The sequence below is a fragment of the Protopterus annectens genome, chromosome 8.part0 (assembly GCF_019279795.1).
Source record: "Protopterus annectens isolate FY-2018-M chromosome 8.part0, PAN1.0, whole genome shotgun sequence".
Classification (NCBI taxonomy): Eukaryota; Metazoa; Chordata; order Ceratodontiformes; family Protopteridae; genus Protopterus; species Protopterus annectens.
This window is the reverse complement of record NC_056741.1, coordinates 1,809,917,027-1,809,940,453: the sequence shown is the minus strand read 5'-3', so window position 1 is coordinate 1,809,940,453 and position 23,427 is coordinate 1,809,917,027. Positions and strand designations below refer to the sequence as shown.

Sequence of the window (23,427 nt, the reverse complement as noted above, 5' to 3'; positions counted from 1 at the left end):
ATTGTAATGTCTCTTGTAACTCCTTCTCTGTGTCTATACCATATCCTTAGGCTACTGCACAGTCTGTAATTCTTCTCAACTCTCTCACTATCTTTCTGAATGACTAACTCTTCTGCTATTATTTTCCCAAATGAAACCAATATTTTACTTTTATGTACTATAACAACCAATCCCATACATTGTACTACCCACATACTACATCTACTCATAGGTTATGTATATGTTGTTAGAATGACTAAAATTTTCTATAATGATACAACTGAATAGAATTGTCCAAATGTGTAGTATAACTTGTAACCTAGTTTATGTTCTATGAATTTATTTTTGTATAGTATTCCTCATGTCACTTGTATTATTTTTGGACTACAATGTATTTGTACTGTGCTATATGCTCATAGGTTCATAGGTAGGTACTAGGTTATCTGCCCAAAAGCATTTATAAGCCTAGCCAGAATGTGTTGGCTTTCACCGTCCCCTTAGATTAGTCCCCTGTGCCTCTGTCCAGCAGAGCCATTGAAGTGATCCCCAGGGTAAACTTCCTGTTTCCCATCTACTCGTCAAGGTTTCTCTTGAAGAGCATTAGTGAGGAGCTCTGCCTAATGTAGATTAGAATCTTGTTCCAGAGCATGGGAAGTCTCTGAGACAGGAATCTATACCTCCAGCACATCCTATTTATTGTTGTGGTGAGGTTTAGATCCCTAGAGAGTGTGGCTCGAGGGGATATGGTTTTCTTTAGGTGGAGCATGTCCATCAATTTTGGGTTGGACATGGACTTGTATGTCAGGCAGACATCACCTCTGAGTAGGCGGTATGCAACCGTACAGCTGGAGTTTCTTCAGTCGAGCTGCAAGGGGAATCTGTTTGAGGCCAGTGATCCTCTTGATGAGGTATTTCTGTGGTCTTTCCAACTGTTGCACGTGTCTTTAAAGTACATCCCAAATGGGGCGTTGTACTCTATGATGGGTCTGATGAGTGATGCATAGAGGGGCACAATGACCTCTTTTGATCTGGATGTAAACCCTTTTGTGATTAGGTGGGCCACATAGAAGGATTTTCTAACCATTTTGGCAATGTGATTATCAAAGAAGAGATTACTATCTACTTGGGTCCCCAGAACCCTTATTTCATCTTCCGTATTTAGGGGGCTACCACCTATGTGGTAATTTATGGGTACTTTGTTTTTCCCAAAGGGGATGACTATGCACTTTTTGGCATTAAGCTTGAGGCCATGGTTTTGACACCAGGTATCTGTCTCAGTGAGACCCTTTTGGAGGATGTCTGTGTCAGCCGGAGAGTCAATTATAGCCCCTAGTTTGCAGTAATCTGCGAACTTGGTCAGCCAAAGTTCTCCTGTGCTTGCCTGTACCTCTTAGAAGTATATGCCAAACAGAAGGGGTCCTAGGACTGAGCTCTGGGGAATGCCACTTGTAACTGGTTTAGAGCCAGACCTAGCTCCTCCAACTATTACCATGTAGGTTCTGTCCGTGAGCCAGTTGGCAACCCATCTTGTGATGTAGGGGTTTATGTTCAGGCTGGTGAGCTTGTCTATAATACCATAATGAGGAATGGTGTCGAAGGCTTTTGCGAGGTCTAGGTAGGCTGTGTGGACCACCTTTCCCTTGTCTATAGCCTTGGTAACTGTCTCAAAGAAGTCCACCAGGTTTAGGATGCATGATCTGCCCTTAACAAAGCCGAACTGGGTAGAATCCAGTGTTTGGAGGTTCCCAGTGTCTCTGTTAATGAGATCCACGATGATGTGCTCCATAGCCTTGCAGACCAAGTTAGTCAGGCTTATAGGTTGATAATTCCCGGGGTCTGTTGTGGCTCCACCTTTGTGGAGCGGAATAACCATTGCTGTGCACCACTCTATGGGCATGTAGCCTGTGGAGAGGCTGAGTTTAAACAGTGTGTTTAGGTGAGGGGTTAGTTCATCTTTGAGCTTATGCAGGATGCAGTCTGGGACACTGTCCGGTCCAATTGATGCTGTGTTTTTGGCTTTGGAGAGGGCTGTTTTAACCTGAGTGTCTGTGATTTCAGGGGCACTACATTCTTTTGGTATGGTTATGGGCCCTTTTGGGAGTGAGAGGGGGTAAAGTTTGTACTGAACCTGTCTGCCAGGATGTTGGCAATATCAGTCAGTTCAGTGTATTTTGTGCCATTCTGCACTAACTCCAAGCAGATCTGGGAATTGCACTTAGATTCTTGACATAGCTAAAGAATGCCTTGTGGTTATCTTTGGAGTCCTTGGCAAATTTTCTTTCAAAGCTAGCCTTGGATGATTTTATGAGGGATCATTGCTGATACTGATCAGGGATGTCTTCCCCTCTTGGGATTTTACTCTTTTCTGTACTAGTTTCCTCCATCTAATGTATAACTTGTTTATGGCAAGGGTCCACCAGACTAGTTTCCTTTTCTTGGAGGAGTGAGTCTTGGTTTTGCTTGGGATAGCACGATCCATGCATTCTTGTAGGTGCCTGTAGAGTGCATTAGTAAAGGATTTTGCAGCTTGGGCAGTGTTATCCTTTAGCATGGGGGATTTGAAACTTTCCACCTTGGTCTTAAGTAATGTGAAGTTTGCTTTTGAAAAGTTTTTCACAGTGGTTTCTTTGACCGGGGGTGGGGGCGGAATGTGGATATCCAGAGTGATTAGTTTATGGTCAGATCTAATCAGTGAGGGGTTGACCTCCAGTGTGGAACACCAGTTGCCCATGTTGGTGATGACCGAGTCCAATATGTTGTCACCTCTGGTGGGGTGTTGACCAGTTGATCCAAGGCATTTGAGTTTATACATTTTAAGAAATGTTGGGCAAGGAAGTAAGTACTTGAGTAGTTCTCCCAGTTACTGTTTGGGTAATTAAAATCACTCAATATCAGGGTGTTTGGTAGGACCTTTATGTTTCCCAGTGTTTCCAGAAATGCAGAATGGGGGTCCTGGGACATAGTTTGTGATCTGTAGCAAGCTACAATTTGAACTTCAGTTCTGCCCACTTTTAGTTGCACGTGGATGATCTCTGAAGCATCGTGCTGTGCCACTAACCGGGAGGTGTGGGTATCCTTGATGAATATGGATACGCCCCTGCCTTTTGTATTTCGGTCTGGGTTTTGTGGCCGAAATGTATGGTATGAGTTGTAGCCTGGTAGTGCTGGGGTGCTCTCTGGAGCCTTAAACCAGGTTTCTGTTACTGCACATATATCGATTTTCTCCATACTAAGGAGTGCCTTGAGCGCATACATTTTGAGGTTTAGACTTCTGGCATTGAGTAGCATTACCGTCAGTTTTTTGTTACTTGTGCTATTTACAGTGGTGGGTTTGTCTTTTGAGCCTTGCCTAAAAAAGGCACTATGGGGGTGGCAAGAGCCTTTGCCAGTATACGAAAGCCTAAGGGTGGCAGGTGCAAGCTGTCTCTAGTGAAACAGAGTGGCTTGTTGAGCATGTCATCCCAGGCTGACAGACACTGGATCCCCTTTGAATGACACCAGAAGCTTATCCAATTGTTGAAATTGATATTTTTTTCTTTATACCGTGGTATCATTCTTGGTGAGGTCAGAATGCTATTCAGGGTCAGGGTCATACCGGCCTGGGCTACGTGATCAGTGAGGTCCTCCATGTCTCTTTTCATGTGGTCCAGAGAGGTACGGCTCAGGTCATTCACACCAACATGGACAATGACAGAGTCGTATTTGAACTTGTTCTGGAGTGACCTGAGTGCTTGCGTTATTTGGTGGATCCTGACACCTGATAGGCAGCTAACAGTAACCTTCTCCTTGTTCAGCCTAGTGAGTGGGACGTCAGTGTGCCTGACTATAGAGTCACCTATTACTAGTGTTTTGGGTATGTTATTTTGCCTTAAGGGCTGTGATTGTGTGGCACACTGGTTTTGTGAAGTATGTGTTTCATGGTTTGTGTTGGGGGGGTGAAGGTTGCTTGGATGTCTGCTTTGGAGGTCTCTGTTGCTTTTGCAAATTTTTATTTAGAGCCTCCGAGTATGTTTTTGTATATTTATGTGTGTTTTTTGCCGGTGCTGGTTTCATAGATGTATGTGAGACTGGTGGTGTGATGCAAGTAATTCCCTTCTTCTCCTGACTGTCTGGTCCAGTCTGGGGATGAGAGAGCTTAGCCTCCAGTTTGGCTGTGTAATTGCATCTCTTGCATGTATTAGTGTTTGGTGGTAGGAGGAGAGGGCTGTGTACATGAGGCAGTTGTAACATTGCCTCAAAATGCCCAGATTCACCAGTTGGACCGGAGAGTACACCTGAAACTCCCCTTTAGATATGCCTGGATAGGTACAGTGAGCTGTTTTACTGATTGTCTGGTAAGGCCGAAAAGAGAGCCTTGTCCTATTCTACAGTATAGGGGGGGGGGGGTTAGTGCTAAGGTTTATTAGTGCTTGCTATGAGTTTTGAGCAAGTGCCGGGCTGAGAAGTGAATGGTTTGAGTGGTTAAGTTGAAAGTTTGTCTAGTTCCAAGGGACAAAATTGAAGAGTAGACTCTGTGGAGCCAGGAATAGTTATACCTTAGCTCACCGGTGCTGCCCGGTGCACAAAACCACATTAATGCAGGTTTTATAGCAGGGAAATGAAAGAGATAGAAATTAACCCAAAAAGGCCAATAAACTACTAATTTCTGGGCTGAAACCACTCCTCCAGGGACAGATAGGCTGCTCAAAGAGCCCCTCTCTCACAGGTGAACAGAGAAACTTCCTTCTATCCAAGTAAGGTATGAGCAAAGGTTTACCTTTAAATAGGCGATTGCACTTTGTCGAACGGCCACTTCTTCGACGCGTTTTGTGCAAACTGAAACCGTGAAAATTTTTAAATGTCGAAAAACATTCGACGTTCGACATTACCAGCCACACAACACCTCCACACCCATGCTACCATGGGTCAAAATGGGGCGAGGTTTTGCCGTTCGCACATTCGTAAGTCGACTTTGGTGATGATTGCATTTTGGCCTTCGCGCAAGTCGAGTCGCCCATATCAGGATCTGCATTATAAAGGTAAACCATGGGCAAACATAGAAACTTGTAACACAGCCCTGAATTCAGCACTAACCTGAAAACTGGACTATACTAGCTTAGAAAGGTGGGAAAACAAGTATTTTTCTTTTCAGAAAATAAAGCAGATACAATCAAAAAAACACATTAAATGCACAGAAATGGCTATCACACTTGAGTGTGTAGCCTACAACAGTTAAACAGGTAATTTAAACACAAAAATGACTTTGTTAAAGTGCAGGCAGCAAAATAGGTACAATGTGTAGCTGAAACAAGCTTTTTAAAATCACAGAAAGTCTAAAAAATCAGCGTTTTAGGTGGAATTAGCTAAAGGCAGCAAGAAAATGCAGAAAAATGATACTTAATCACTCCAAAATCTCTCTTTTGTGTCTCTGCTGCTGTAGAACTCTGCAGGGCACCAGGCAGGAGCTTGCTGAGCTGTATACAAGCATAAAAAACCTTGCAAATATGGGTTTTATAGCAGGGAAATGAAATAGATAGAAATTAGCTCAAAATGGCCAATAAACTACTTATTCCTGGGCTGAAACCACTCCTCCAGGGACAGATAGGGTGCTCAAAGCTCCCCTCTCTCACAGGTGAACAGAGAAACTTCCTTCTATCCAAGTAAGGTATGGGCAAACATAGAAACTTGTAACACAGCCCTGAATTCAGCACTAACCTGAAAACTGGACTATACTAGCTTAGAAAGGTGGGAAAACAAGTATTTTTCTTTTCAGAAAATAAAGCAGATACAATCAAAAAACACTTTAAATGCACAGAAATGGCTATCACACTTGAATGTGTAGCCTACAACTGTTAAACAGGTAATTTAAACACAAAAATGACTGTTAAAGTGCAGGCAGTAAAATAAGTACAATATGTAGCTGAAACAAGTTTTTTAAATCACAGAAACTCTAAAAAAATCAGTGTTTTAGGCAGAATTAGCTAAAGGCAGCAAGAAAATGCAGAAAAATGATACTTAATCACTCCAAAGTCTCTCTTTTGTCTCTCTGCTGCTGTAGAACTCTGCAGTCCTCCAGGCAGAAGGTTGCTGAGCTGTATACCTGGAGCTTTTCTCCCAGGCCTCTGCTGAAAATGGATTCTATCGAGCCAGTCAGACCATCCTGGTAAACAACAAAATTTACATATTATTCCAAAGGTACACTACAGGGACCAAATCCGTGTTAATTATTTCTGAGACACTCCAAAAGATCCCAAAGAGCAATAAAGAGCACTTTAATATGTGAAATTCAAGTCCAGCATTAACAGACTATATGGACCATCTATAGCACAGCCAAAAGGAGACAGCAGAATATCTGAACTTGTAAGTCCAGAACAAAGCACAGAAAGGACTGAAATCACTGGCAGCCTGATTAGAGTCCAGATATGAAAGTGAGGACACTGAGTGGTGAAAGAAATAAGCCCAGGATAGGGAACAGTTTATATGTATCATAACAGGAAAAGGCTCAAGGCTGTAGTCGCAGCTGATAGCAAGAGTACAATATGCAGCGAATACCTGCAGTGCTAACATATGATCCACTAATGAAAGATCTTAACACTTGTCACAGTAAAATAGGTCTCATGACAGCCCCCAAAAGCCAGCTCAACAAAGCAAGTTATCTCTGATGAAGGAAGCTAGTCCAGTGGCTGCCAGACCAATTTGAAATAAGTCAGTACAGTGATATATTATGAGATGGGAGTGATCAGTACATTCTAGACTTCCAGCCCTATAACAGAATGATGACCAATGTCAAAGAACAAAAACAAATATAGGGTCTGGAATAAAGGCACTTATAAATACAGTATTTCTAGCCAAACAATCTGGAAGCTGGTAGATTCAATGAATGTCAAAGCACAAAAGCCACTGCCACCCCCAATGGCCTGTAAATGGAGTTGTTGAAAAAGCTGTTCATGGTTAACAACAGTTAAGTACGTAGTGCCAGAAAGTGACAAGTGTAATGACAGAAGTAGTGCAGGAAGAGTAAATTAAAAAAACGGGAGCTGCCACTAGCAAATAACTCAGAATGATTCCTGTAACATCTAACAGAATTATGAACTGTAATCAGTCACGAGGAGTCAGGGCTCTTAACATTCCTGTTGTGGATGATAAAATCAGTACTGAGATACCATACAGGAAACCTATAATAAAGTGACACAAACCCAGACTAATCACTCAGGACAGATCTAATTCATAGACAAGAACAAAGTCCATATGAAAAATTATGCCAAACATAAAAGCAGTTAAGCAACTTACAATCTGCAACTTACAGAAAAAGCTGTGATTAGTCAGTAGGGTAGTGAAACAGTACTTCAATAAAAAAATTGCTGGCATGTGAGAAAAAACTCAGAATGAAAAAGCAAACAAGGGCTCACCACACAGAACTGATCTTTTCCAAAACAAAGCCCAAGGCAAGCTCCACAGGCAAGCGCTGAAAAGTTCCAATAACAAACTTTGATAGAAAGAAAGGTGTCCAAATGCAGCTAGCGTAGCGCAGCAGTACAGGTTAATGGTTTTACAACATGTTGGGATTAATCAGAGAAGAGACAACATAGCAATTGTGAAGGAATCAGGCATCAGCAGTTCACAGAGAGAAGTAACAGGTAGAATCCAGTACTCACAGTAAAGATTTGTTAGTAAGGGAGCAGATGTAATCCAGGTCCTGAAGTGATACTGTGGAAGATTTAACAGTAATTTAAGTAAAATTTAAGCAGATAATCCAACAAGTAAAAATAGTAAAAACAGAACTGTGGTGTTTTACAGCATTACCAGCCAGTATGCCACCATCTTACACATGACCAAAGCACAGCTGAACACTGCATTCTCTGCTTAATTCCACATTTTGTTTATCTCAGCTATTGCAGCCTAGTGCATTATCCTGTAAACAGCTTACATTTCACAGTTTATAATTTAATGAACAGGTGCCACTTCCTGTGGCTGTGTTTGCATTCACAGTAGGCCATGTATTAAGCTTACTATAACAGTTTTATCTATTTTTTTTATTAATGCATTTCTTCTAGTATGCATTTGTAGACTATGTGCAGTACAGTGAAAGTAGTGTCTATGCTATAATTCTCATTATTTTGGGATTTTATCCCCAGACCTTCAATAAAATGGGTACCATCCAGCTGGACACTTTGCAGTTAAGAAATCAAATAAACATATTACAGTTGAAAATAAATCATACAACAGATTACCCTTTCTATGCTTAAAGGAGGGCATTTTAACTTTAAATGTATGCAGAAACATGAGAAAATACATGAATTAGTATATGCCTGACAGGCAGATGGCACATATTGCATACCTGATCTCTCGTTCCTCTTTGTTTGTGATGACCAAGATGCATCTGTTGAGTGGCATTCCAGCATGGTAAATGAAAGAAGCCCCAAAATCATGTTTGGTAAAGGAGAAGTGAACACCGGGGGCTACAGCACATCCTGTGAGGATGCATTTAAAAACAGGTCCATTTTGTATCTGCAAACAAAAGGCAAAATAAATTGTAGAAATTACGAAAATTAATTGAAAAAGAAAACTGTTTTTTTACTTTAAATCCCACAAGCTCAGGTTAGATATATTTTATTTCTAAATATTCCTGAAACTCATTTTGCCCAAATAAGTGTGATTTGTGAAGTGTACCAGGTAGGGCACACACAAACTGTACTTACATCTTAAACAAATGTTTCGTAACCGTATATTTCATTACATTGTAAAATAAATATTTCTGATTATCACTTGGTGGCTCCCTCGATTGTGTATTATTTATTTCTGCTTACCTACAATTGCAACAATACTGTTTTATCTGCAGTTCCTACAGTTTTGCAAATCCAGCATCAAATGTATTCCTTCCAACATCATACATCTGTTAACAGTTTAAATTTATTAGGCGGGAAATTAACAAAGTGCCATCCTGGAAAATACAAAAGGGAATATCTAGAGTTCCCATCACTAATATAGTTAAATTTAGCAGACAGTTTTCTTTACGACATTAAATATAACTTTAAGGTCCAAAGCACTAAGCTAATCAGAACATAAATAAACTACAAGATGTGCAGACTTTAGAAGTAGATTAAATGGTGTCTAAACGTGAATGCTGTAGATATACAGGTGGGGCGGTGTCAAAGTGTCAGAAGTCTGATGCATGATGGAGGCAAAAGTCTTGAGCTGAGAAGGATTATTTAAGTTACACTGAGAATGTAAAAATATGTTTCCAGACAAGAGGAGAAATCATTCATGGAATAATGTAATGAATGGTGGATAGCCTACATGGGGGACATTTCAATCATGAATATTGGGAAAGGGAGAAAAGGAGGACTTACAGTATTACTGAGGCATTTTATGTTTATCATAGAGCTTAATACTGCAGTATGATTCATTATATCTGGGAATTAGTTACAGATGGACATCTGTTCTACTGTCCTGACATCTAGTGCTTTCAAACACTCACAGAATGGAAGAGGTCTTACTCCACATGCTTGGGATATCACTATGATTCTATGGCATAGAAAAGACAGAACAGCTCATAACATCTTCAGTTCTTCTTTGCACACTAGAACATTCAGTAATTCATCAGTTTCATCTTGAGGAGTTCCAGATAAAGAGAGAGAAAAGTACCCAGTAAAGAAAAACTTTCAAGCTTTTTGTTAGTAATATTATTATTATTATTATTATTATTATTATTATTACAGCTGCTATTGCTTTATTATTATACTTCTGGTGATCTCTCTAAGGCTAGTGATGTCCTCTGAAAAGATCAACAGCTAGTCTGCCTACTGGAGACACATTTTCCTAAAGGATTAGTAATTGTATTGCTTGTTGCAGAGAAAGAGCATATGGTCATGGTGGTCTTGTGAATCCTTCAAGGTCCCTGAGGCTCTAGCTCTAGTGAAGAACAGTGTAGTCTACCAAGCCTCATTGCCTCCTACTTCTGCTTCCCTACCTGGTGTACAGTGAATAATAATTTTCCATAAACATTCTGCTGTCTTCAATTTTAAATACTTTTCCCTTTGGATACAGTTTTGTCAGGACCAACTCTTTCTGCTGGCATAATTGCATCTTCACTGATACAGGTCTTAGCTGCATTCTCATGGTCAGATTTGGAGCATACACACCCGATGTGTCCTTAACCAATTAAGAAATCCAGCTGTAAAATAGCAGTCCAGTTGCTTATTTGTGCTTTCATAAAATTATAGAGTGTTCCTTTCAGAGTCTCTAGTACAGCAGAAAGTCTCTGGTTTTCTCTGTGCAATCTGTCTTCTAATTCTAACACTTTTTAAAAAGCTCTTTTATAGAAATTACATACTGAAGACAACATTTTCTTCATTTTAACCTCAGATTTTTGCTGTTTTATCAGTTCATCTAAAATGGCTAGTTAAAGCTTCTTCTATTTGTTTCAGCCTTTTAATATTTGAGATGATATACTCCAACAATGTTTAATTTATTTTAATCACCTCTGAGTACAACGAATTAATGGAAGCCATCTCTTATATCACAGTTGAAACTTGAACTGTTTTCTGGTGGATTTTTCCTAGCCAGTGTTCTCTTCACCATTTCTGGTTGATTTTCTTTCAGGTTTTCTACCATTCTTCTTTGCTGGCATACAGGCAGTGTACTTATTAGGTGGTAAGTAAATTTTACTCAAGCGGACAATTGTCACTGGCTCTTATTTCTCAGTTTCTTTTTTTCATACTGGGACAGCTGAAATCAAGCTGCTGAACAATGTTCAGCCATCTTGGAACTTGGAGACATTTTGTTTGATATATATATATAAATACATGAATCTATGTCAAAATAACTAATTACGATAACGTCAAATTGCAAAATGAAGAGACAAAAACGACAAAAGTTTATATTCATGAATGTTCAGATCATAGTACATTTTCCCCTGGTAAGTAAACAGTCGGACAACAAAACCTACAAAAAAAAAAATGAAGCAAATAAAACCGCCACACCACCCATATAGGGGCTGTGCCCCCACACTCCCCCCAACTAAATATACCAATTCCGAGATCGCAGTACACTGGAGAAAAGGCAAAGTTCACCACATTGGCCAAATGACTCCCTTTGTGGTGAACTGCATGTTCATGAATGTAAACTTTCATCATTTTTGTCTCGCCATTTTGCAGCTCACTGTTATAGTAATTCATTAGGTTGACATAGCTACACACACACACACACACACACACATACATATATATATATATATATACATATATATATATATATATATATATATATATATATATATATATACATATATATATATATATATATATATATATATATATATATCTATATATACATATATATATATATATATATATGAGCCTTAACTATGTATCTCTAAAATATTTCTCTAAATTAGTTTTGGGTATAAACAACTTATCCTACTTAATGCTTGCACTCCCAAATAAATTCCATCAACACTTTATTAATCATGGTCCAATATTCTCTTCTGGTTGATAAAAAGATATCTCACCTGTATTTAAGGCTAAAAGGACTAGAAACATTTTCATTGCTTTTATCTTACTATCCATATCCATAGGCAAGAATTTCCAACTTCTCAGTTTTTGTTATTATATTTTGTTGAGTGCCTTCCCACATATCCTTAGGTGTCATGATAAAATCATTTTTAATCCATACACCTAAAACTTACTTTTACCATTTCCCATAGATATGTTGAACCATTTCATAAATGGGTACTTAGTTTACCACTATAGTCTTTATTTTATCTTAATTAATTTTATATCCTGAAAAGATATGAAAACACTGAAATGTCATTTTCTGGAAAGATCATGGGCACAGTAATATACATTTGTGAATAAATCTAACTTTTCTTGATTACCACACCAGTTCTATCCTTTGAATTTGGGAATACCTACAAGGTTCATAGGTTAGTACTAGGTTGTCCGGCCTTGTAGGCCATTTTAAACATATACAAATTTCCAATCACACAGGCAAAAATCAAAACATGTACCCTTTATCTATAAGGTAAACACCTTAATGATTTTCCCAATCCCCACCCCCCTTGGGGGTAAATAAAGCAAATAAAGTGGAAAGTGGAAAGTGGACACCCCTATCTACTTCCTAGCTCAAACACAGTTTGTCAGTGAGGAACTCTTCCACCTTATTTCTCTCCACTGACCATTCATATATCCTTCTAACCACTATTCTGTCAGAGAATGTAAGTGCTACCATTGCCTTACCCAGCTGACTTTACTGAACACTTTATCTGCATCAAAACCCACCAACAACAGAGACATTTCCTATACTCTGCTTCCCTCTGGATCATCATTGTTCTATTAATGTTGTCAAATGTTTGCCTCGTCTCCTCAAAACTACACAACTTTGCCATTCTTCTAGCTTTGTTAAGTGTTCCCCTCTTGGTCACCCTGTTGCATCCTCTCTATCATAATAAATAATATTCCTTGCCAAAAGCTAATTATTTCTTCCAAAATTCTCTTAAGCTCGATTATAATAATTTTAGATGGAATATAAATATATGCCCTTGTAATCTTCCTTCTCTGCCAATAAATGTAATTAATGTAATTGCCAGAATGTCAGATGTAGCTGGTCTCTGTCTGGACATTGGAAATAGCTAGACTATTCTCTTTGGTACCTTCTTCTCGGCAACAACACTCCTTGTAAGTATGAGCTCCTCTTCTGTCCCATAAACCCCCTTCTCCCAAGAGAAAGACTCCAGATTGACTGATGATTACCCAGCTTACATATCCCAAATTAAGATGGAAGTATAATGATATATAATTATGAAACATAATGGGGAAAAACAGGCCTCTGGGCTTCTACAGATCCCCACAGAAGTGACAATTGCCTAGTAAAGAGTGAGTGAGTTGTTCCATTGTCCATACAGTGTCCAGATAAATCTAGAAAGGAAAGTATATCACTTATGTATTTATTCTTGCTTGTCTAGACAATGGAAGCTGTTGGACGGAAACACAGTAGACCCTGGGCTGCCTAGGACTGTAAGTATTTTAGAATGATGGCTCCAAAGGAAATTTCTCTATAAGTATTCAAACTGTAATGCTTAACAAACAATATACAAGGTTGACCATGTAGCAGTGACTATAATCTCTTCCAACTGTATATTTTGTAGAATGGCAGTGGCTTTAACCTGATCCCTGACAGAATGTACTTTTGGCCTGTCACAGGAAGAACAACAATTCCTGTAATACCTTTATAAAATCTCTCTGGTTAATTTTCTTGTCGTAAACTCACTAAGTTTGGCAACAACCCTTTCCACTTTATGTTGCCTAAATCATTATACATATGTAGGAGTTTTTTGCACTCTGCAGTTAACAAAAAAATACATGCTTAATGGCAATATTTCTTAATTCATGTATATTATCCAAATACTCCATCGCTTTAACACTTAGCAATTGTTGGACATCCACTAGTGTAAGGTAACCTTACACAATTTTTGACCTTTCTTAGCATTGTAAAAGAAAAAATTAGTCATCTTTTCTGAAGTCTTTTATGTGATAAAAGTAAAACCTAAGTTGTTTGTGTAAATCTAAGCAATGCAAGTGGCATCCTCCTTTGTTAGAATAGTTTGAAAAGAATACCAGTAAATGAATGGACTGATTTAGATTAATTTGAGTGGCCACTTTCAGCATAAGCAAAGCATGACTCTGTATATATCAGGTAAGGAAATTTGGAAGACAGAGCAAGAAACTCTGAAACTATTTTTCCGAGATAATGGCTATCAGGACAGTCTTCCAGGACAAATTTAATATCAGTGGAATTTGCTGGCTCAGATGGAGGCTCAGTCAACCTCTAAAGTACAAAATACAAATCCCAAGGAGGAGTAGGATAAACCAAGTGTGATCTGCAATTAAAAATGCCTTATTAAAAATGTTTTGTATACTTCATGTAATGCTAAGGAAAAAGAAGAAAAGCCCTTATGAAAGTATGATGTAGCCATTTTTATTGAAGTTTTTTTTATATGTCTTATAAAAGGGTAAGTCTTTTAGTAAAGTGGCCTGTTATTCTCCTGAGTAAGCTTCTTGTGTTTACCTTTGTAAATTTCCTTGTCAAAGTCTTCGGAGGCAGTTAGAATAATCACCTCACGAGAGAGCAACTGGTCCCTTGCCATTAGTGGATGCTGAGAAACCATGCAGTTAGGTCTAGGAAGTGAACGGATAAAGCCATCCAGAGAGATGAGAGGGCAGAGGCAGGTGCAGTAGAAGAAATGGTCATCTTCTGAAATGAAGCCACAGCATGGGGAACCATATCTGACATTACCAGAATGAGTCTGTGAGAATGACCATTGTCATGCACATCATGGCTTTCTGCAGGAATCTGGCTATGAGTAGAAATGTGGGGAAATGCATACAGGAGACCTGGAGGCTAATCATGGGAGAATGCTTCTCTAGGTGACTGTCCCTCTTGTAGGACGATGGTGAATAACCAGTCACATTTTGGGTTGCATGGTGAAGCAAAGGGATTGAAACAGGGTCTTTCCCACTTTTGGACTAATTTCCAAGCTACTGCCCTGTTGAAAGACCATTGCTGGGGGAACAATACCTGTCTTCGCAATCTGTCCACAATCATACTGTATGTCTCCAGTATGTGCATTGCTATAAGACAACAAAGTGATATTATGGCCCAAACCCAGGTCTTCATGGCTTCTCTGGTTTTAATTTCTCCAAGGCCTTTGGGTTTCTAATAATATGACAGGATTGGACCCCATTCCTAAGTCAGGATATGACTATGGTTCTCTGCAGGGAGTAGGACAGTGTTCTGCCTTGCTTATTTATGTACCATACTGCAGCCATGTCTTTTTTTAAAATGCCTTTATTAAATTATCACTTAAGACGTAGCCAAACAAACATTAACAGAAAAGAAAAAAAATGTAACCTTTTTCCATTTAAATAAAATATACATCACATATATTTTCTTTGCTATAATCAGTCCAATATTACAAAAAACTTCTGAATTCCTCCCTTCTCATAAGTCTCACTCTTCCTCCTTCACCTCCTAAACTTTAATGTACATGTATGGTTCCCATAATTTTCAGTTACTTCTATGCAATTTCCTGCTTCCCTCTTCTAAAGATCCTTCTTCCAGTAGATTTACCTCTTTTATAATATTTTATAGCTCAAATACAGTTTGTACAGAGTTTTATTTCTATTTTCCAGTAATTGCTTTTTTGACACATACCACAGTCATGTTGTCAGAGCGAATGGATACCACATCCTGGGAGAGCAAGTCCTGAAATGCCTGCAATGCTAGGTGAACTGTTGCCATCTCCAGAATGTTGATGTGTGATTTGGCCTCTTATGGTGTCCTTGTAGCTTGGACTGTCCACTGCAGCTAATGCCCCCCACCCCAGAAAGGATGTATCCATCATTACTATGGCAGTGTTGGTAGGTCAAATGAAGGGTTGTCCCTATGGACAAATTCTGTGGATCTGTCCATCCCAGAAGGTTCCTAAAGCAGGTCATTGAAAGCTCTTTTGTATGTGTCACAGGCTAGGTTGCTTAGCCCCAGTGAGTCATGAGTGTCTACTGTAATATGTTCATCTCAAATTTGGAATATGGAACTGCCTGAATGAAGTAAACCAAGAGCCTCAATACACCGAGTATTGCGACCACCCTAGGTTTCAGCCACTGAATGTTAGTGATTCTGATGTATCAAGCTGGGATTTTGCCATGCTGACCAAGATCCCCCAAAGACTGACACAGACAGAGAAAGTACTATGTTGCTGTGCGAAACTTTCCACAGAGGGTACTACTATGATCCAGTTGACTAGGTAGAAAAAAATCCTCACTCTCAGCCGCCGCATGTGTGCTTCAATAGGAGTCATGCATCTGGTGATCACTGGAGGGCTATGGTGAGTCTGAATGGCAGGGCTCAAAATTAGTAATGACTGGCATCCACCAGCAAGAACACAAATCTCTGTGATGGCTTTGCTATTTTAATGTGTAGGTACACAGCTTGTTAATCTAAATAGCACATTCTGCTGTCTCCTAACACAGTAGGATGGACTGTACTTTGATCATCGGGAATGGCTCTTTCTTCATATATTGGTTCAACTGTCTGAAGCTGGAGATTGATGTGAAGTTCAGCAACATTTTGGGCACCAAGAAAAATTGAGAGTAAAATCTAGACACTATGTTGTACCTCCCGGATGTCTCATTTTTGTAAGAGAATGTTTACTTCTTACCACCCTTCTATGTGGGAAACTGCTGGGGAGTGTGAGGGTGAATGTTTGGGCATTGTCAAAAATGAAATACAGCAGCCACTGAGATATAATTTCTCCTATCCATTTGTTCTGTATGATAGTCAACCACTTCAGCAGATATAGGGGAAGTCATTCCCCAACTGCCTCCAGATTGGGACAGTCGGGCAACCTTTCAGGGATTCATACTGGCAACCCCTGCTCATGTGGGCCATCTCTGCCCCTAGGCTGGTGATTAGATAAAAAGTCCACCCTACCACAGAGACCCATGTCATACTGTTGTCTGTTCTGGGGCCATTCAGACAATAGAAACCACATGTTTTAATGCATTTTGGATTCCTTTGAAAGGATCTTTGTGGAAGCGAAAACTTCATCCAAATAGCAGTGAGCCTGTTGCCATCCTGTTCAGACTACAACAGTTTATCTTTCACCTTTTGCCCAAACAAGGAGGATTCATCATGGGGAGCACTGACAAATATCATTTTAAAGTGCTCTGCAAAGTCAGTAAAACACAGCCAGGCCTGCCTTTGCTTTGCAATGCCTGAGCTCAAGCTGCCTCATCCATTACGTTATGGATCAAAGACATAGCAAGTAAATAGAAAGAGGTGATGAACACCACTTGGGTTTTGAATTGTGACCTCAAATCATCTACAAGCAACTGTTTCAGAGTATCTGATGTTTTCTCTGCCAAATCCCTCTGAAACTGAACCATTTATGCTAGATAATTTGAAGTCTTAGATCAAGAATGTGCCAGATAAATAAATATGCTTTCAGAGTCTAGCCATTAAAATAAATTCCCAATTAGGACGATGGATAGCCTAAATCTCCTCTGGGACTTCAAACTTGGTGGCATAAGACATCTACATGAAATCTGCAAGTGGTCCTTTGTTCCACTGCTATCTTTGGAGGACTGCAGTACTTCATCTGGCTTATAGTGCACAGGCTTAGTCATATCTCTTTCTGCACTTTGCAGCATACCATGCCTACAGTCTTACTGGGTGGATGGTACCAGCAAGGTCACTGGGGAAAAAACCTATAGGCCTCCAGCAAAATCTCTTCCTCCTGGGAGGTACAGTCTATAAGCTAGGAGAACCACTGTCTCATTACCTCTATAATCTCACCAAATGTGTTGTCTTCAGGAGGGTATTTGGGGGAGCTTTGTTTTGTCAAGATCTATGTCTGGGGAGGAAGACTCTAAAGGGGAGTCCAGGTGCTTTCTTTTGCACCACTTCTTCATGGAGAGCTTGGGTGGTGGGGTCATCCAAACTCTTTTAGGAAGGCGCAGTCAGGCCTCAGCCGTCATGGCCTAGAAGATAATCTGTACTGTGGAAGCAATGATGATTTATGGTCAAAAGCTCCAGCCTCAATGGTATCTAAGGGTAGAATTGGTGGTGTCTACACCTGCTCATGCAAAGAAAAAAAAAGTTATGTACTCACCATAACGTTTCATCTGTTTTGCTCATTTTCATTCTTTCTCAACTGATGGGTTTGGATCCAATACTTGGATCCAACTTGTCCACTTCTATCAGATCATCGGCTCCAAGAACTCTCTTGCTCCACCATTTACCCATAATGCCCACCAAGCTAACATAACTCAGATCAAGTTGGATACCCCTAACCTTTTATATAAATTAACCATGGTAGAAAGGAAAAAGAAAGCTGGCACTCAAACAAGGAACAGAGGTTCCTGTACAACTCTTAGATCTTTCTAGAAGCAAAGGTGTGGGACAGGTGGGCAGGAAGCTGAGGAAGAATGAAAATGGACAACACAGAGCTAATGTTATAGTAAGTGTGAAAAACTGAAAGTCTGCTAGCTCACCCAGATAGAATCTTGCAAATAATTCTATGTGATTTGCAAATATTAATATAATCCACAGGCTTGTTCTCTTATATGTAAGAAAACTGTGTTAAATGTTAAACTTCAAAAAATGTAACCACACTGCATTCTGCTGGAAGAAAACTGATAAGTCAAGCATTGTATGACTGTTTGATCTCAAACTCAGAGCCATGATGTCTCGACCAGCAAATTCTTTCTTTTGTTTTGAGACCAGAGTTAATTGCTAGATTTTACATATACAATGTCTTTTATTGCTGTGGCTTCCTGGAGAAGCACATTACAAAAAGAAATGTAAATTTTAAGTTTCTGTTTGCCTGGGAAGCTAAATCAGAAGTTTCAAGAATGATGCAATCTAAAATGAGTCAGCAGTGATGTATTATCAATTTAAGACTTTAAGTGTAAAGGACAGCAGCCAGTAACCAAACAAAGTACAATTCAACTGGAAAAAAAGCCACAGAAATGTCCTTCTTGAAAAACTTTAATGAAACAGGATTGAGCGCTTTCATAAGACTATAACACAACTTCATCAGAATCCAAACTTGAACAACCTGATTCCCTTTAAATAAGAACAGTTAATCACCTGACTTAATTAATTCTTAAAGTCCTAACACATTACCCCAAATAAATATATATATATTAAAGTTATATGATTATGTTTACACCAAAAATTAAAATTAAAATATAATACTATTTAAACTAGGTATATTTAAACAATGTAAAATCTAATTCTAAAATTCATTACATATATTATAAAAACATACATAACAAAGTTCATATATAATAGGATTTTAACCTTAAAACACTAGCTATGGAAATGGATTTGTTAAGTCCAGGGGGGGGGTGTGGCATTTAACTTTAGTTGCCATAGCAACTCTTTATACTCTGTTAGGTCACACCATGGTCCACCCCAATGCTGCTTAACAACCATATCCAAACCAACAAACAAAAAAACATGGTCAGGAAAATTCTTCAAATTACTATACAGAGAATTACTCATCTTCCTGTTTTTTTATGTCATCCAAATGTTCATATATTCTCTCCCTAAACTAACAAACAGTTTTTCCAACATAGAAACTTGGGCACTTTTGACAAATAGCTAAATAAATCACCCCCTCTGTTTTACAATTAAAATGTGAATTAATTCTTATTTTAATATTGTTAACCTTAACCTGATCAGTTTCCATTATACAAAAGCATTGACTACAACTCCCACATTTAAAAGTACCAGTTTTTCTTGTACTATGAAACTCTTTACCTCTGTCATATACCTCTAAAAAACTCTTTAAACATCTGGCACGCCTAGTAACAAAACTAGGTCTCTCACCCAATATGTCCTTTAAACCTTCAAAACCCTGAAAAAGAAGCCCAACTATTGGTAATAATCTGCTTAACCATCGGAAAATCCAATGCATAAGTAGTGATAAAAGAACACTTATAGGTGTCACTACTACTGTTAGTGTGATCAGTATACATGTAATCACTTTCGTACATAATGGGTTTAATAGAGCCCCTATTCCTTCTCAAGAAAATTTCGTCTTGAATTTGGTGAACAACAATTTCAGGGTAACTTCTAGAAATAAACATTTTTTTTTTAATGTGTTACACTCCCTTTCAAAAGTTCCATTATCGGTAATCATACGGGCTAACCTAATGTATTGCCCTTTAACAATACCTTTTTTTTTGATGAACCGGGTGACAGCTGTCATAGTGAAGAAGACTACTAGAATAAGTACTTTTCCTATAGATGTTACTTTGTATAACCCTCTTATTCTCGTCTTTAGTAATTAGTACATCCAAGTAACTAATTTCTGTTGTACTATAGGTTTAGGTAAATTTAAGAAAGGAAGTAGTAGAGTGCAAATATTCTAAAAAATCTTTAGTTTCATTGTCACTTGAATCCCATGCTATAGAAATATCATCCAAAAACCTGGTATATAGGTACCAACCAGGTAATTCACTTCTGTTAAACAAATAACGTTTCTCCCATTGTAGGAGTACAATATTAGCAAATACAGGGGCACAACTTGCCCCCATAGCTACTCCCTTCTTTTGTTGAAAAAACTGTCCATCAATGAATACAAAATTGTTTCTTAAAACCATTTCCATTAATGTGTCCAAAACATTAATTTCGTTGTTACTAAAAGCTTTACATTCCAATAGGAAATCATGGAACATTTCCAATCCTTCATCCTGTGGAATCACGTTAAACAAATTAACCACATCTATAGTGACAAAGGCCAATTGATGCGTGTAACACACATTCCTCAATTTATACAAAAAGTTCCATGAGTCCTTAATAACGTGGTTCTCTGCTTGAACAAGTACCTTAAATTTCTGATCTATATACACGGCCATAAGGGTGGGTGATAGAAGTACTACCACTAACTATAGGCCGCATTGGGGGGTCAGACAAGTTCTTATGTATTTTTGGAATGCCGAACAGGGTGGGTACTCTTGGAAATTTTACTTAAACTCATATGTTTCGAAGGTAATTTCACCCTGATCAAACATGTCTTTCAAACACATCCTGACTTTCTGGTAAGAAATATTAATAAAATTCAAAGAGGTCTGTTCATAATAGTCCTCATCAAACACAAGTTTGAACATTCTGTCAAGGTAATCCCTCCTAGACATGATTACCATTCCCCCACCCTTGTCTGGCTTCATGACCTGCACTTCCTTATTTGTTTTAAGTTCTTTAAGCAATTTTCTTTCACTTTCTCTCAAATTATGCAAAAAAGAAACCCTATTTTGCTTTTGTAACAAAACCCTAAAATTCCATTCACAAATATTTTCAAACATATATAGAGGTAAAGAATTCTTAGGGTTAAAAATACTATTCTTTCGTAACACATTGCTAGTGTATGTATTTTCCACATCCTTGAACAAAATTTTAAAATTAAGCTTCCTTAAAAAAAGCTTTAAATCAATCATCAGGGTTTCAATGTTAGAAAAAAAACAGTAGGTACAAAAGTTAATCCTTTGTTGAGAAGTGACCCAAAGTCATTGTGTATTTCTATTTCAGAATAATTATACATTTTAAAGTCCCCACTTAGATTAGTGACAATACTTGGGAGTATGTTCATAAACAGTACCAGAAATATTGGGGACATCTTCTGAAACACCACTTACTTCTATCAATAGTTCTGTTGGCTGTTTCCTCCTCTCCTCCTCCCCTGATTCAAAGGGTGAGGGTTGTAACTTTATCGTGGATCTCCATAGTAGTTCCTCTGCCCGCCATTTGTTCAATTGTAAATCCTTTCGGACATTCTTGGTGGTGGTCATTCTAAAGGGCCGGCTTCCTCTTGGTCATCGTAACCTTCCTCATCATGTTCAGGGTTGGACTCAATAACCATCCCCCCGTTGTTCACCATTCATTATGTTCCTTAATGCTGCAGGCTTAGGATACGCCCTCCCCGCCAAATATTCAAGCCTGTCACATTCCACCTAACGTCGCCACCTCCTTTCGACATCCGTAACAACAGAATCTATCCTTTGAAAGATAGAGTTGTAGTCCGTCTTCTGCACACTGAATAACAAATCTTTTTTGATTGTCGCATCCAATGAGTCCGCCTCCTTAATGAGCGATTTTATTTCAATCAAGTTATGCCTCTGCTGCTCCACTGCTATCTTTGGAGGACTGCAGTACTTCATCTGGCTTATAGTGGACAGGGTCAGTCATATCTCTTTCTGCACTTTGCAGCATATCATGCCTACAGTCTTTCTAGGTGGATGGTACCAGCAAGGTCACTGGGGAAAAGACCTATAGGCCTCCAGCAAAATCTCTTCCTCCTAGGAGATACAGTCTATAAGCTAGGAGAACTGCTGTCTCATTACCTCTATGATCTCACCAAATGTGTTGTCTTCAGGAGGGGATTTGGGGGAACTTTGTTTTGTCAAGATCTATGTCTGGGCAGGGAGACACTAAAGGGGAGTCCAGGTGCTTTCTTTTGCACCACTTCTTCATGGAGAGCTTGGGTGGTGGGGTCATCCAAACTCTTTTAGGAAGGCACTCTCAGGCCTCAGCCATCATGGCCTAGAAGATAATCTGTGCTTTGGAAGCAATGATGATTTATGGTCAAAAGCTCCAGCCTCAATGGTATTTAAGGGTAGAATTGGTGGCGTCTACACCTGCTCATGCAAAGAAAAAAAAAAGTTATGTACTCACCATAATGTTCCATCTGTTTTGCCCATTTTCATTCTTTCTCAACTGATGGGTCTGGATCCAATACTTGGATCCAACTTGTCCGCTTCTATCAGATCATCGGCTCCAAGAACTCTCTTGCTCCTCCGTTTACCCGTAATGCCCACCAAGCTAACATAACTCAGATCAAGTTGGATGCCCCTAACCTTTCATATAAATTTACAAAGGTAGAAAGGAAAAAGAAAGCTGGCATTCAAACAAGGAACAGAGGTTCCTGTACAACTCTTAGATCTTTCTAGAAGCAAAGGTGTGGGACTGGTGGGCAGGAAGCTGAGGAAGAATGAAAAAGGACAACATAGATCTAATGTTATAGTAAGTGTGAAAAACTGAAAGGCTGCCAGCTCACCCAGATAGAATCTTGCAAATAATTCTATGTGATTTGCAAATATTAATATAATCCACAGGCTTGTTCTCTTAAATGTAAGAAAACTGTGTTAAATGTTAAACTTAAAAAAATGTAACCACACTGCACTCTGCTAGAAGAAAGCTGATAAGTCAAGCATTGAATGACTGTTTGATCTCAAACTCGGAGCCATGATGTCTGGACCAACTAAATCTTTCTATTGTTTTGAGACCAGAGTTAATTGCTAGATTTTAGATATACAATGTATTTTATTGCTGTGGCTTCCTGGAGGAGCACATTAGAAAAATAAATGTACATTTTAAGTTTCTGTTAGCCTGGGAAGCTAAATCAGAAGTTTCAAGAATGATGCAATCTAAAATAAGTCAGCAGTGATGTATTATCAATTTAAGACTTTCTCAGAGAGAGAGAGAGAGAGAGACAATTACAGTATTTTGCATTTGTCTTCAGAACTGACATCACCAGCACTCTGCCTTTGCTCTGTATGTATGTACGTTATTTAGAACATTGTTTCTCTTAGAAATAGATAGAAAATAGTAAGATTAGACTACCTGTTTTCTATATTTATGTTAGACTATTCTACAGTATTATTTTAAGCATTTTTCTGTGATCCCGGAACTCTTGATTAGCACTGTGTTGAACTGAGGAGATTTGTCTTATGTTTTTTATTATTTATTATTAAATATTTTTAAAACTTTCAACTGTGGCTGTTTTATGTAGGGATAATTTAAGCTCTAGAGTACATTGCATGTATATAGTGATACTGTCCAAGACACTCCAAGAAGCCTTGCTGTTTGTCATACTTACTAATTGGATATTAATAATATTGCACAGTA

The 23,427-nt window shown here is 38.8% G+C and overlaps 1 protein-coding gene across 1 annotated transcript in view; it reads right to left on the bottom strand.

Annotated features, from left to right (window-relative positions):
• HYDIN (HYDIN axonemal central pair apparatus protein) overlaps positions 1 to 23,427 on the bottom strand; it is a 6,673,197-nt gene that overhangs the window by 653,633 nt on the left and 5,996,137 nt on the right. Inside the window, exon 75 of the mRNA XM_044079523.1 lies at positions 8,297 to 8,466. Within this exon, the coding sequence (XP_043935458.1) occupies positions 8,297 to 8,466 (170 nt within the window). The remainder of the gene's footprint in view (positions 1 to 8,296; positions 8,467 to 23,427) is intronic.